The 14,261-nt window shown below is 50.7% G+C and overlaps 1 protein-coding gene across 1 annotated transcript in view; it reads left to right on the top strand.

Annotated features, from left to right (window-relative positions):
- PLEKHG4B (pleckstrin homology and RhoGEF domain containing G4B) overlaps positions 1-14,261 on the top strand; it is a 93,075-nt gene that overhangs the window by 47,413 nt on the left and 31,401 nt on the right. The window contains 4 exon segments of the mRNA XM_035291877.3: positions 6,003-7,200; positions 10,819-11,028; positions 11,145-11,268; positions 12,533-12,626. Of these exon segments, the coding sequence (XP_035147768.3) occupies positions 6,003-7,200; positions 10,819-11,028; positions 11,145-11,268; positions 12,533-12,626 (1,626 nt within the window).

Here is a 14,261-nt window from a genome sequence, read left to right as displayed (position 1 = left end):
TTCGTCTCAGATCCATTAACATCGCCTCTATTAATATGAACAGCCTGACTACTACCACTAATCATTTTAGCAACACAACAGTATCTGTATAATAATCCCAGCCCATGAAAAAAGCTATATATCTCAAGTTTATTTTTACAAATTTCCCTAATTATAACATTTACGGCTACCGAACTAATCCTATTTTACATTTTATTCGAAACCACCCTAATCCCTACCTTGATTATTATTACCCGCTGAGGATATCAACCAGAGCACCTTAATGCCGGCTCATACTTCCTATTCTACACACTAGCAGGATCTCTCCCCTTACTAATTACATTCCTAAACTATCTAAGTAATCTAGGATCCTTAAACATACTTAGAATATTAACACTAAAGAAATACTGCTTTCCTGAACCAATAACATTACATGACTAGGACGCATGATGGCCTTCGTAGTCAAAATGCCCCTGTGTGGAGTACACCTATGACTCCCTACAGCCCATGCTGAAGCCCCAGTCGCTGGTTCCGTGGTACGTGCAGCCGTCCTATTAAAACTAGGCGTGTACGGCATAATACGAATCACCCCTATCCTCAACCCCCTGACAAAACATGTTACCGCTTTCTTATTTTATCCTTGTGAGGTGTAGTTATAACAGGTTCCATCTGCCTACGACAAGCTGATCTAAAATCGCTCATCGCCTACTATTCTGTCAGCCATATGGCACTTGTTATCCTGGCCATTCTCATCCAAACCCCTGAAGCCTTACTGGCGCAATGATCCTTATAATCGCTCACGGACTTACTTCATCTTTCCTACTTTTCCTAGCAAACTCAAACTACGAACGAATCCACGGCCGAACTGTAATATTCACCCGAGGTCTTCAAGCATGAGTCCCACTCCCAGCACTCTGATGACTCCTAGCAAACCTCGCCGAGCTCGCTCTACCCCCAACTAGTAATCTAATAGGAGAACTGTTAACAGTTTTAGCCTCCTTCTCCAGATATAATTTTACTATCATTTACAGTATACTAATTACAGCCCTATACTCACTCCATCTGTTTGCTTCAACACAGCGAGGGCCATTAACATATAGCACTAGTAATGTAAAACCCCTATTGACACGCGAAAATACACTAATACTAATACACATGGCACCAATCCTCCTCCTCACCCTAAACCCCAAGGTGACCATAGGATTGACACCCTGTAGTTATAGTTTAATAAAAACATTAGATTGTGAATGTAATAATAGAAGCCCATAACTTCTTAACTACCGAGAAAGCATGCAAGAGCTGCTAATTCATGCCCCCAAGCTTAACGACTTGGCTTTCTCAACTTTTAAAGGATGGCAGTTATCCATTGGTCTTAGGAGCCAAAAATACTGGTGCAACTCCAAATAAAAGTAAAAATACTCCTCCATAATTGTAATAATTCCATTACTAGCACCCACAATAATTACCCTAATCAATCTACACAAAAGCCTTCCATACCCACGTTATGTAAAGTTAGCTATTATGTATGCCTTTAGCACCAGCGTCCTGTCCATAACAATGTTCATCATTACAGGCCAAGAATCAGTAATCTCAAACTGACATTGACGAACAACTCAAACTCTTAAATTATCACTCAATTTTAAACTAGATTTCTTCTCCATAATACTCACCCCCATAGCACTCTTTGTTACCTGATCAATTGTAGAATTTTCAATATGATACATAATACAAATTGATTATGTATTCAAACAATCAATTTCTCAAATACCTACTTATTTTCCTCATCACAATACTAATTCTAATTACCGCTAACAGTCTACTTCAACGTTTTATTGGGTGAGAAGGAATAGGCATTATATCCTTTCTACTGATTAGCTGATGACACGGCCGAACAGACACCAACACAGCAGCCCTACGAGCAATCCTACAGCCGCATTGGAGATACCGGCTTTATTTTAGCAACGGCATGATTCTTCCTATACTCCAACTCATGGGATTTTCAACAAATATTTATTCTTAACTCCACCCCAAACTCTTTTCCCCTAATAAGCCTCCTCTTGGCAGCAACAGGACAATCAGCCCAATTTGGTCTCCACCCATGACTTCCCTCCGCTGTAGAAGGACACTCCAGTTTCAGCATTTCTTCACTCCAGCACAATAGTTATTGCAGGAATTTTCTTATTCACTCATTCTATCATTAGGTGCTATTACCACTCTATTCACAGCAGTCTGTGCTCTAACACAAGATGATTTAAAAAAGATCGTAGCCTTTTCAACCTCGAGCCAACTAGGCCTCATAATAGTAACCATCGGTATGAACCAACCACATCTAGCCTTCCTTCACATCTGCACCCACACTTTCTTCAAAGCCATGCTATTTCTGTCTGTAGGGTCTATCATCCACAGCCTAAACAACGAGCAAGATATCCGCAAAATAGGAGGCCTACTTAAAACTTTACCCTGCTTATCTTCCTGCCTCGTTATCGGCAGCTCGCACTTACAGGGGTACCTTTCCTCACCGGCGTCACTCAAAAGACCTGATCACTGAGACCGCCAACGCGTGGTATACCAACACCCGAGCCCTTACGACTACTCTTGTAGCCACGGCTATATACAGTATCCACATTATTTTCTTCACTTTAACGGGACACCCTCGCTTCACAACTCTTATCTTAATTAATGAAAATAACCCCTTATTAATAAGATCACTCAGTCGCCTAGCAGTGGGTAGCATTTTCGCCGGGTTTCTTATTTCCAATTGTGTTCCTCGGGCTTCACACCCCCAAGTCACTGTAGCACATTACCTTGAATGTGCAGCGTTAGGTGTAACTGTATTAGGACTTCTTCTAGCAATAGAACTGAATTTAATAACTAACAATAGAAAACTAAGCACCCCATTAAAAACCTTCTACTTCTCTAACATACTAGGCTTTTACTCAACCACTACACGTCGATTTAACCCCCATTCAAGCTTAACCACAAGCCAGAACTTTACCTCAACCTTACTAGACCTATTCTGACTAGAAAAGTCCATACCAGAAATAACAACACAAACTCAAGTTTCAATCTCCACAACCTCATCAACTCAAAAGGCCTAATCAAGCTCTATTTTTTATCCTTCTTTATTCCACCCATGCTGGCACTACTCCTATTTAACCCCCACCCCAAGTAAGCTCGATTGTAACATGTATTCCCATAAATAACACCCAACAAATGACTAAAACAACTCAAACACCGTAATTATATAAAGCAGCAGCACCCATAGGATCTTCACAAATCAGCCCTGGCCCCTCACCTTCATAAATTATTCAACTTGCCACAGTTTTATAGTTAACAGTAACCTCTACCGTTTTATTAGGATCACCGCCTAATAAAAATACCGTGGTTACCTCTATCATTAAACCTAACATAAAAATTCCTAAAATATCGGTACTTGGTACCCATGTTTCAGGGTGCTCATCAATTGCTGTCGCTGCAGTATAACCAAAAACAAGACATGCCCACTTTCGTGGTATTTGAAGTTCTTCCTAGAGTGGTTACCCAAGGGAAAAAAAAAAGTAAAAGGCATCTGAACTGGAAATTAAGAAGTAAAATTATCAGTTTGTAGATGACATGATCTTATATGTGGAAAACCCTAAAGGTTTTATTAAAAGTTTAGCTATTAGTCCTTTGTTGGATGGATAGATTGCAAAGATTCTCTTGTACCCTGTGGGTCATCTGCTGATTATTTATTTTGTTGTGCACAAGCTTTTTAATTTAATAAAGGCCCATCTGTGTATCTTTGTTTTTGTTGCATTTGCTTTTGGGTTCTTGGTCATGAAGTTTTTGCCTGAGCCAATGTCTAGAAAGGTTTTTTCTGATATTATCTTTTAGAATTTTTATGGTTTCAGGTCTTAGATTTAAGTCTTTAATCCATCTTGAGTTGATTTTCGCATAAAGTGAGAGACGAGGATCCAGTTTTATTCTCTGCATGTGGCTTGTGAACTATCCCAGCACCGTTTGTTGGACAGGGTGTTGTTCCTCACTTTACATTTTTGTTTGCTTTGTGGAAGATCAGTTGGCTGTAAGTATTTGGGTTTATTTCTGGGTTCTCTGTTCTGTTCCATTGGTCTATAAGTGTATTTTTATACCAGTACCGTGCTGTTTTGGTGACTCTGGCCTTCTAGTATACTTTGAATTCGGGTGACGTGATACCCCAGATTTGTTCTTTTTGCTTAGTTTTGCTTTGGCTGTGTGGGGTCTTTTTTGGTTCCATGTGAATTTAGGAGTGTTTTTTTCTAGTTCTGTCAGTAATCATGGTGGCATTTTAATGGGAATTGCATTGAATTTGTAGATTGCTTTAGGCAGTATGGTCATTTTCACAATATTGGTTCTACCCATCCATGAACATGGGGTGTGTTTCCATGTGTTGGTGTCATCTGTGATTTCTTTCAGCAGTGTTTTGTAGTTTTCCTTGTTTTCATTATCACAATATTGGTTCTACCCATCCATGAACATGGGATGTGTTTCCATGTGTTGGTGTCATCTGTGATTTCTTTCAGTGGTGTTTTGTAGTTTTCCTTGTTTTCATTTTCACAATATTGGTTCTACCCATCCATGAACATGGGATGTGTTTCCATGTGTTGGTGTCATCTGTGATTTCTTTCAGTGGTGTTTTGTAGTTTTCCTTTCACCTCCTTGGTGAAAAATACTTAGGTATATTCCTAAGTATTTTAATTTTTTTGCAGCTATTTTAAAAGGGGTTGAGTTCTTAATTTGATTCTTAGCTTGGTCATTGTTGGTATCTACCAACAATGATTTATGTACATTAATGTTGTTTCCTGAAACTTTGCTGAATTCATTTGCCAGTTCTAGGAGCCTTTTGGATGAATCTTTAGAGTGTTCTATATATATGACTATCGTTAGCAAAAAGCAACATTTTGACTTCCTTTGTACTGATTTGCCTGCCCTTTATCTTTTTCTCCTGCCTAATATCCAGAATCTACAAGGAACTCAAACAAATCAACAACAACAAAAAAATCCCATCAAAAACTGGGCTCGGGCTAAGGACTTTTGAGAATAACATTTCACCATCTGAATATGTGTCTCTTTCAGTGGCAAATGCACTGTTAAGTTTTTGGCGCATTTTTATTTCCATCTGCATCCCTGAGGCCGGCAGAGTAAGGCTGAGCTGAGAATGAGTGCGTGAGGCAAGATGTAGCCTCGTGCTTGAGAACAAACACCTAAGGCATGTTTGTTACCAGTGAAAACATGATAGGTTTGGACTTGAACATGGTATGAGATTCTGCAGGAGCAGCTGAAACCCAGGCGGGGCTCTAGCCCCCCAGACATTTATTGTATTTTAGTTTATCAGAGCAAAATTTGGGGAAAATAAATACCCAACAATTAAGTGATCTGTTTGCAGTTTCTAATAGCACAGGAAATGCTAATGAAATCATTTGGGTGAAAATAGTCAAAGTACACAGTTGTGAATGGGGCCGGATGTCAGCTCTTCAAAGGGAACAGAGAAAACACTCAAGTGAAATTCACCAGCATGGGGCACCTGCACCCCTCGCTGAGGCAGCGCCTGCAGCCTCGGGGAGCCACGGGAACTCTGGGAGTGCAAAGGAGGGAGCCCCCATCGGGTGGCCCTGAACAGGGCTAAGCAGCAAGGGTGGACGCCCAGCCCTTGCCCAGGCTGGACCACTCTGAGGGACAACTCACCCTTCCGAGCACCTGGTGGGCTGTGCCTGTGCCCTCAAGCGGCCTCCTCTCCCCTCTCCTGCCCACCTACTCTCAACTATACGGGAAGACCTATACAATTGCTTTTTTGACTGACCCCTGAACCAAAGGGGGAAACCCATATTTTCTAGTCTGGATGACCTGTTTAATGTTCCAAGGGATGGGGCACCCCAGCCCGCATGAAACCCCTTCCTTGTGAGAGCTCAGTCACTGGCCTTCCCCTGAGGGGTGGAGACCCAGAGCACTGAGAGGCCCAGGCCGTGGCTGTGCCCACCACTAACCTCCTTCCTCTCTCATCTCAGGCCAGGTACAGAGGCCTGGTCTTCCTGCACCCAGGCTGGCCGCTGTGCATCCAGGAGAAGGTGGTAGTGCAGCTGGCGTCCCTGCACGGAGTCACACTCCAGCCCGGGGAATTCTACCTGCAGATCACGTCGGCGGGAAAGCATTCAGCTAGACTGGTCTTAAAATGCCTCTCCCGGCTGGGAAGCGGCACAGAAGAGGTCACCATCCCTGAGGCCATGTATGGCTGCGTCTTCTCGGGGGCGTTCCTGGAGTGGGTGAACCTCAAGCAGAGCCACGTCCCCTTGCAAACCTGCTTGCTGACCTCAGGCTTGGCCGTCCACCGAGCCCCCTGGAGCGACGTCACTGACCCTGTCTTGGTCCCCAGCTCTGGAGCCATCCTGCCCAGCAGCCCCTCGGAGAGCTCAGTGCCCACCCAAGCCATGGCAAGCCCCCATTTCCAGGGAAACACCCCTTCCCCCGACACGCTGACCCCCCACTACTGCCATCGGCATATGGGTGGTGACCAGCCCAGGCACCTTCCTTACCCAGAAAGAGCGGAGCTGGGAAGCCCCAGGACACCATCTAGAAGCTCAGACAGGGACTTCATCAAGGTCAGCCACTCAGAGTTGGGCCCACAGATGCCCCCTGAGAACTGTGGGGGGCCGGGAAGGAGACCCGACCCCCTGGACAAGGAGGACGGCCCCACGGCCCTCACCTTATACACAGACCCGGGCAGCCCAAGCAGCAGGCGGCGGCCGCCCGGGGACCCCACTTGCCTGCAGTCCCGACGCTGGTTCAGGGAGTCATACATGGAGGCGCTGCGGAACCCCATGCCCTTGGGCAGCTCTGAGGAGACCCTCGGGGACTCGGGCCGCAGCCCCCTGACTGGAGCCGGCAGGGACCTGGAGGCTGGGGCAGCGGCCACTGGGACCCCGGAGGAAACCCCTGGCTTCCGGGGAGATGCCCAGCAGACCCCAAGTCTAGAGAAGGAGAGGCGCATGCCCAGCCAGGCAGGACCGGGAGTCTCAGGGCGGACCCTTCCCAGGAGGTCTCGGTCCCGGGAGAGGATGCCCAGAAGCTCTGGGGGGGCCCAGTCTGCAGCCTGCCATACCTCCCACCACTCAGCCTGCGCCAGGCCTGGGGGCCACCTAGGAGGACAAGCTGTGGGAACCCCAAACTGTGTTTCAGTAGAGGGTCCTGGCTGCACCAAAGAGGAAGGTAAATGCTCCCCAACACCTCCCCGGCACCCCTCCACTGCACACTCCCATAACCTCCCCCCACAGTCCCTCTCCCACCGTTGCACACCCCATAACCTCCCACCGCACCATCTCCCTCCCACCCCTGCACACCCCACAATCTTCCCATACTGTCCCCTCCCACCCCTGCACACCCCCATAACTTCCCCCAGCACTATACCCCTCCCACCCCTGCATACCCCATAACCACTCCCCACACTGTATTCCCTTTCACCCCTGCACACCCCACAATCTCCCCCCACACTGTCCACCTCCCACCCCTGCGTACCCCATAACCTCCCCCTGCACTGTCCTCTCCCACCCCTGTGCACCCCATAACCTCCCCCTGCACTGTCCCCTCCCACCCCAGCACACACCTATAACCTCCCCCCGCCCTGTCCCCCTCCCACCCCTGCGCACCCCATAACCTCCCCCTACACTGTCCCCCTCCCACCCCTGCGCACACCTATAACCTCCCCCCGCCCTGTCCCCCTCCCACCCCTGCGCACCCCATAACCTCTCCCTGCACTGTCCCCCTCCCACCCCTGCGCACCCCATAACCTCCCCCTGCACTGTCACCCTCCCACCCATCACAATTTCATTTGGTCACTTCATCCACAAGAAGCCTGTCTTCCTGCTCATATCCGCGCTCGCATTCTGGAGACCAGAAGTTCAGCATCAAGCTGTGGGGTGTGCTCCCTCCGAGGCTGGGGGCACCCATCCCACCTCTTCCAGTTCTGGGGCTACAGGCAAGCTGGGCTGTGGCTGCAGCACTCTGACCGTCCTCGGTGGTCCCCTCCCCAGCACCCCTGTGACTTGACTCTCCCTCCTTTCTCTTGGAAGGGCACCCATCACTGGACTCAGGGACCTCTAAACCCAGGACAGCCTCACATCCAGATCCTTAGACTCAGTGTCCAGCTGGAGGCCACATCCACAGTTTCTGAGGGTTAGGAGAGAAAAATGTGACTCTTTTTTTATTTATGATTTTTATTATCATTATTTTTGAGACAGAGTCTCACTCTGTTGTCAGGCTGGAGTGCACTGATGCAATCTTGGCTCACTGCAACCTCCAACTCCCTGGTTCAAGAGATTCTCCTGCCTCAGCCTCCTGAGTAGCTGGGATTACAGGCATGGATCACCATGCCCAGCTAATTTTTGTTTGTTTGTTTTTTTAGTAGAGATGGGGTTTCTCCATGTTGGCCAGGATGGTCTCGATCTCCTGACCTCTTCATCCACCCACCTCATCCTTCCAAAGTGCTGGGATTACAGGTGTAAGCCACTGCGTCCAGCAAAAATGTGACTATTAAAAAGACTGTTTGCCGGGCATAAAGTAAAAAAAGAATGACAACGTATTTCTTAAATATTTTAAATATATCTTAAATATTTAATATATATATATATATATATTTGAGTAAAGAAATATCCTGTGAGTAACACAGCCAGTGACTTTGGAAAGAAGGGAAAAATGTGAAATGCTGGTGCAGGCTGCAGAAAATAGGGCCCCCCAAGCCCAGTGAAGTGAGGGGCTGAGCCCTCCTCTCCATGGTCCCCACCTGCGGTACCCGGAGACAGCCACACCTGCTCCCCTTCCCACCCATCCTACCTGCTGGGCCTGACCAGGAGCTTGGAGGCAATGGCACCAAGGGCCCTTGGAGACAGAACTGTGGTCCGGCCCGTTCCAGACACCTCCACAGGGGCCTTTCACCTTCGCAGTCAGGCTGCTGTGCCTGGAGCTCCGGGCAGGCCCTGAGACTGCAGCAGGCACCGAACTTGCTGCAGAAAGAGCTTTGTAACAAAAGTACTCACTGGGGTAACACTTCCTGAAAGCCTCCTGTCACCTCACTGCGAGTCAACCAGAGTCATAACTCCTTGGCCATGTTTCCAGCCCCTGACCTTTCCTTTCTGTTCATTTTCCTTCCTGTTTGTACTGGGCAGAAAAGACACACACAGTTGTGCAGCGCCCCTCACAGTCTCACACAGAATACACAACCACACACAGTCACCTGCCTCACAATCACACACTCATTACACGCAGTCACACAGCACAGTCTCCTGCCTCACACAATCACATGCTCCAGTTACACACAATCACACACCACACAGTCACATGCCTCACAATCACACGTTATACACACACACCACACACAGTCGCCTGCCTCACAATCACACGCTCCAGAGTTACACACACATAATCACACACCACATGCAGTCACGTCTCAGGATCACACACTCATACACACATGCACATACCACACAGTCACCTGCGTCACATGATCACAACCTCCAGTTACACATGCACACACAATCACACAACACACAGTCGCCTGCCTCACACATTCCAGAGTTACACACAAACACAGCACACAGTCGCCTGACTCACAATCACATGCTCCAGAGTTACACATGCACAATCACATACCGCAGGCAGTCACATGCCTCACGATCACACACGTTAGACACACACACATACCAGTCTCCTGCCTCACACGATCACATGCTCCAGTTGCACATGCACAATCACACCACAGTCGCCTGCCTCACACGATCACACACTCGTTACACACACAATCACACCACAGTCGCCTGCCTCACGATCACACACACTTGTTACACACAATCACCACACACAGTTGCCTGCCTCACACGATCACACACACTCGTTACACACACAATCACACCACAGTCGCCTGCCTCACACGATCACACACACTCGTTACACACACAATCACACCACAGTCGCCTGCCTCACGATCACACACACTTGTTACACACAATCACCACACACAGTTGCCTGCCTCACACAATTACACACTCCAGTTACACAGTCACACCGCATAGTCACATGCCTCATGATCACATACTCCAGTTCCATACACGCAATCACACACCACACAAAGTCATATGCCTCACACAATCACACTCCAAATTTACACATAATCACACACAAGACACAGTCACCTGCCTCACAATCACACGCTTGAGTTACAATCATACCAGTCACACGCCTCACACACTCATTACACGCACACACAATCACACCACATGCAATCACATGCCTCACAGTCACACGTTACACAAGCACACAGTCACATGCCTCAGTCACACACTCGTTACACAGACGCACAGACAATCGCACACCACACACAGTCACGTGCCTCACACAATCATACATTCCAGAGTTACACACATACACCCACAATCAGCACACACAGTCGCATGTTCACACACTCCAGAGTTCCACATACCACGCACAATCGCACACCACATGCAGTCATGCACGCCGCACTTTGAGCAAATGAGCTGGGATGAGACCATCCGCCTTTGCTGAGCTGCCTGCAGGTTGTGAGCATGTCTGAGCCAGGGACCAATCTCCCTGATGGCGCCACGTGCCCTGGGCACCAGGACACGCCTTCACTTCCCACCGGAGACCGTCTCCGTGATGGCGCCACCTGCCCTGGGCACTGCGACACACCACCTCCCACCGGCACTGAATCCCCTGTTTTCATGCCTGTTTTCATCCGTGCTTCATAGCAACATGAGCAGTTGCTTTCAAAGCACAGGAAAACCTTCAGCTTTGGTGAAGTCTCTTTCCTTCATCCAGATGTTCTTGCGCCCTCAGCCTGCGTGAGTGCCAATGGCGGCAGCCTCCGCTGCCACAAGCCCAGAGGGCTTTCCGACATGCCTGCCCAGCAGCCGCACCCTGAGCAAGAAGTGTGGCCGCCCAGCACGGGGGACCTCCCCAGCCAGGTGCCCAGGCAGGTGCTGGACGTCAGCCAGGAGCTGCTGCAGTCCGGGGTCATCATCCTCCCAGGTGAGCACGCACCAGGCCATCTGTCAGGGCGGATCTCACACTCAACCAGCACAGACCCAGCTCGCCACCTCCCAGAGTGAAGCCCCTGGGCAGCTGCCTCTTCTCTGTCTCCGCAGGGACCCGAGACCGTCAGGGCAGAGCGGTGGTGCAGGTGTGCACCAGGGGCCAGCTCTGGACCAGGGAGCATGCGTCCTGCACCGAGCTGACCCGCCTGCTGCTGTACCTCCATAGCATCCCCAGGTGGGACGGGGGCCGGGCCCCACCCTGCAGACCCGGGGACCCCAGCTGCATGTCTGTGGCAAAGCGGGGGGAATGGGGGGACGGTGCCAGCTTCCATGGCCAGACCCTGCCTCTCCTAACCTCGTCCTTCCGGAGCAGCCAGCACCCACGCGCTTCCAGCCTTGATTTCCACACACCGTTTCTGATCTTCAGCACACATCCTTCCCAGTGACACCCAAAACTGAACAGGCCTGGCTGCGGGGCCGACGGGGCACACTCACGCTGTTGGCCAGGACGCAGCCGCCGAGTGACGTGAGCTAGGGCTCTCCTGTGTCCCTGGCTCACATGAACACTGTAAGATCAGTGTCCAGATACACAACTTAGTTAGAATGTCCATGAATCCTGGAGTTAGAGCTGAAGAAATTGTCAAAGAATACACACACGTTTTTTTTGAGACGGCTGGGCAGAGCACAGTGGTACAATCCCAGCTCACTGCAGCCTCAGCCTCCTGGGCTAAAGCGACCTCGTCCCCCTCAGCCTTCCAGGTAGCCACAGCACCCAGCTATATGTTTTTTAACACTAGTTGGGTGCAGTCGTGAGTGGGGGAAAGGCAGAACAAGGCGTTTGATTGGTAACTGTGTGAACAATCGAAGGAGATAACTCACTACCTTCAGACCAGCCAAACACTAAAATTTTCAAAAATGAACATATCAACTCACCTAACCTATTATTTTTTTCTATTGAAATTTTGGAGCAGAGTTTCCAGTAACAATCACAGAGACAAAGCTTTTACACTGGAGTTTTTAAAACCATGTGATGGTCTTTGTAGTTTTGAAAGATGCTCTAACAGTCTTTGCTTGGCTCTGGGTCACTCGGAGCCCTGATGACTGAGCTCAAGCCTCTGTCTTGAGAACGGCGTCCACATCCCGTCAGTCAGCTTCTGTGCTACATTAATGCCCAGACAAATCAATGAGTATAAGCAGGCTCTGAAGTCCTTGCCCCCTCGATGGCGGGGGGCCTGTTTCGTCCGTCTAGGGGCGAATAGCCGCAGCCCCATGCACCCGGAGACGCCGTCTGGCATCACAGCAGGTTCCACGAGAGGAACAACGGCGGTGCCTCCAGCCGACGGGCCTGCCCCTTTGGGAGGTAGAGGGTTGATGTGTATAGAGAACTGTTAACTTCTAGAGCTGAAAGGAACCCAGTAACCACTTGTCTCGGGTGGAGAAGCTCATGTTTGTAAGAGATTTCATGTGCAGTGGTTAAGACCGGCTGTTTCCCTCCCCAGGAAGGAGGTCCGGGACCTGGGGCTGGTCGTCCTGGTGGACACCCGCGGGAGTCTGGCTGCCCCTGCCGTCTCCCAGGCCCTCGCGGGACTGCAGGTACGCCACGGTTGTCACGTCCCTCAGGTGTACGGGGCATCTCAGAGCCGTGTGCTGCTGGGGCCACCCCTGTTGTGGTTCTGGTGTAGCTGGTCCACAGGTTCGGCGTGAAGATTTGAGACGGGGGCCCCTGTGCAGAGCCCTCTCCTGCCCGGGGTCTTAACAGTGAGCCCAGCTCTTGCTCTCCGGGGCCGGGCACAGACACTGAGGAAGGTGGGCATGGCCTGTCCAGTGGGACTTTGAAGAAGCTCCATGCTCGGGGCAACTGCAAACCTAAAAAGCAAAGCCTGCCAGGCCTGGGTGGTGGGCATCTGTCCCAGTAGGGCAGTGCAGCACTGTCTGTGCCCCTCCATCGGATGAGGGCACAGCATTGCCCTTCAGACAAAGGGTGGAGGCGGGAAGGGGAAGGTTCACTGCAAGGACGAACCAGGTCAGGGATGAACCTGGCAGCCCCGGTCAGGGTCAGTGCCATCATCGCAGGACCCTGCAGCCTCGAGCTCCTGGGCTCAGGTGATCCTCCTGCCTCAGCCTGCCGAGTAGCTAGGACTACAGGCACATGCCACCACGCCCGGCTAATTTCTTGTATGTTTATTAGAGATGGGGTTTTGCCATGTTGTCCAGGCCGGTCTCAAACTCCTGGACTGAAGCGATCCATCTGCCTCTGCCTCCCAGAGTGCTGGGATCACAGACGTGAGCTACTGCACCCGGCTCAGAGGCCCAGCATACTGAACCACAAGCAACATCCAGAGGAGACGGGGCGCTCTGGGGATGGGAAGGTGCCGCTGCCTGGGCAGGGGCAGAGGGGAGCCCAGGGACAGGGAGAGACCGGGGACAGGGAGAGACTGGGGACAGGGAGAGACCAGGAACAGGGAGAGACCGGGGACAGGGTGAGACCGGGGACAGGGAGAGACCGGGAACAGGGAGCCTGGGGACAGTGAGAGACTGGGGACAGCAAGAGACTGGGGACAGGGAGAGACCAGGAATGGGGAGCCTGGGGTGCCCTCTCCCATGCCCCACCTACCCTCTACGAAACTAAACCCGTTTCACCCTTTCTGTCCCTGCTGAAGATGCAGGCAGAGGCTCCTGTACTCACTGAGGAAACTCAAGTTTAGGGACACCAGGTGGCAAGTTGTGCCAGGAAAGAGGTCAGGGACAGCACTGGCAGAGCTCACCCCACCGTGGGGTCCTCCCTCCTCTTCCTTCCCATGGTCCTCCTTTCTCTCCCCCCTCTGTGGTCCTCCCTCCTCTTCACCCCTGCCAACCTCTCTCCTCCCCCCATGGTCCTCCCTCCTGTCCCTGCTGTTGCCCTCCCTGCTCTTCACCACCATAAAGTCCTCTCTCATCTTTCCCCTGCAGTCCTCCCTTCCCCCCGAAGTCCTCCCTCCTCTTCCCTCCACAGTCCTCCCTCCTCTCCCCAACCCTGCAGTCCTCCCTCCTCTCCCCCCACCCTGCAGTCCTCCCTCCCCTCCCCCACACTGCAGTCCTCCCTCCTCTTCCCCCCATGGTCCTCCCTCCTCTCCCCCACCCTGCAGTCCTCCCTCCCCTCCCCCACACTGCAGTCCTCCCTCTTCCCCCCATGGTCCTCCCTCCTCTCCCCCACCCTGCAGTCCTCCCTCCCCTCCCCCACACTGCAGT

The sequence above is a fragment of the Callithrix jacchus genome, chromosome 2 (assembly GCF_049354715.1).
Source record: "Callithrix jacchus isolate 240 chromosome 2, calJac240_pri, whole genome shotgun sequence".
Lineage (NCBI taxonomy): Eukaryota > Metazoa > Chordata > Mammalia > Primates > Cebidae > Callithrix > Callithrix jacchus.
Note: the sequence above shows the minus strand (reverse complement) of the source record. Positions and strands in the feature narration are given on the sequence as shown.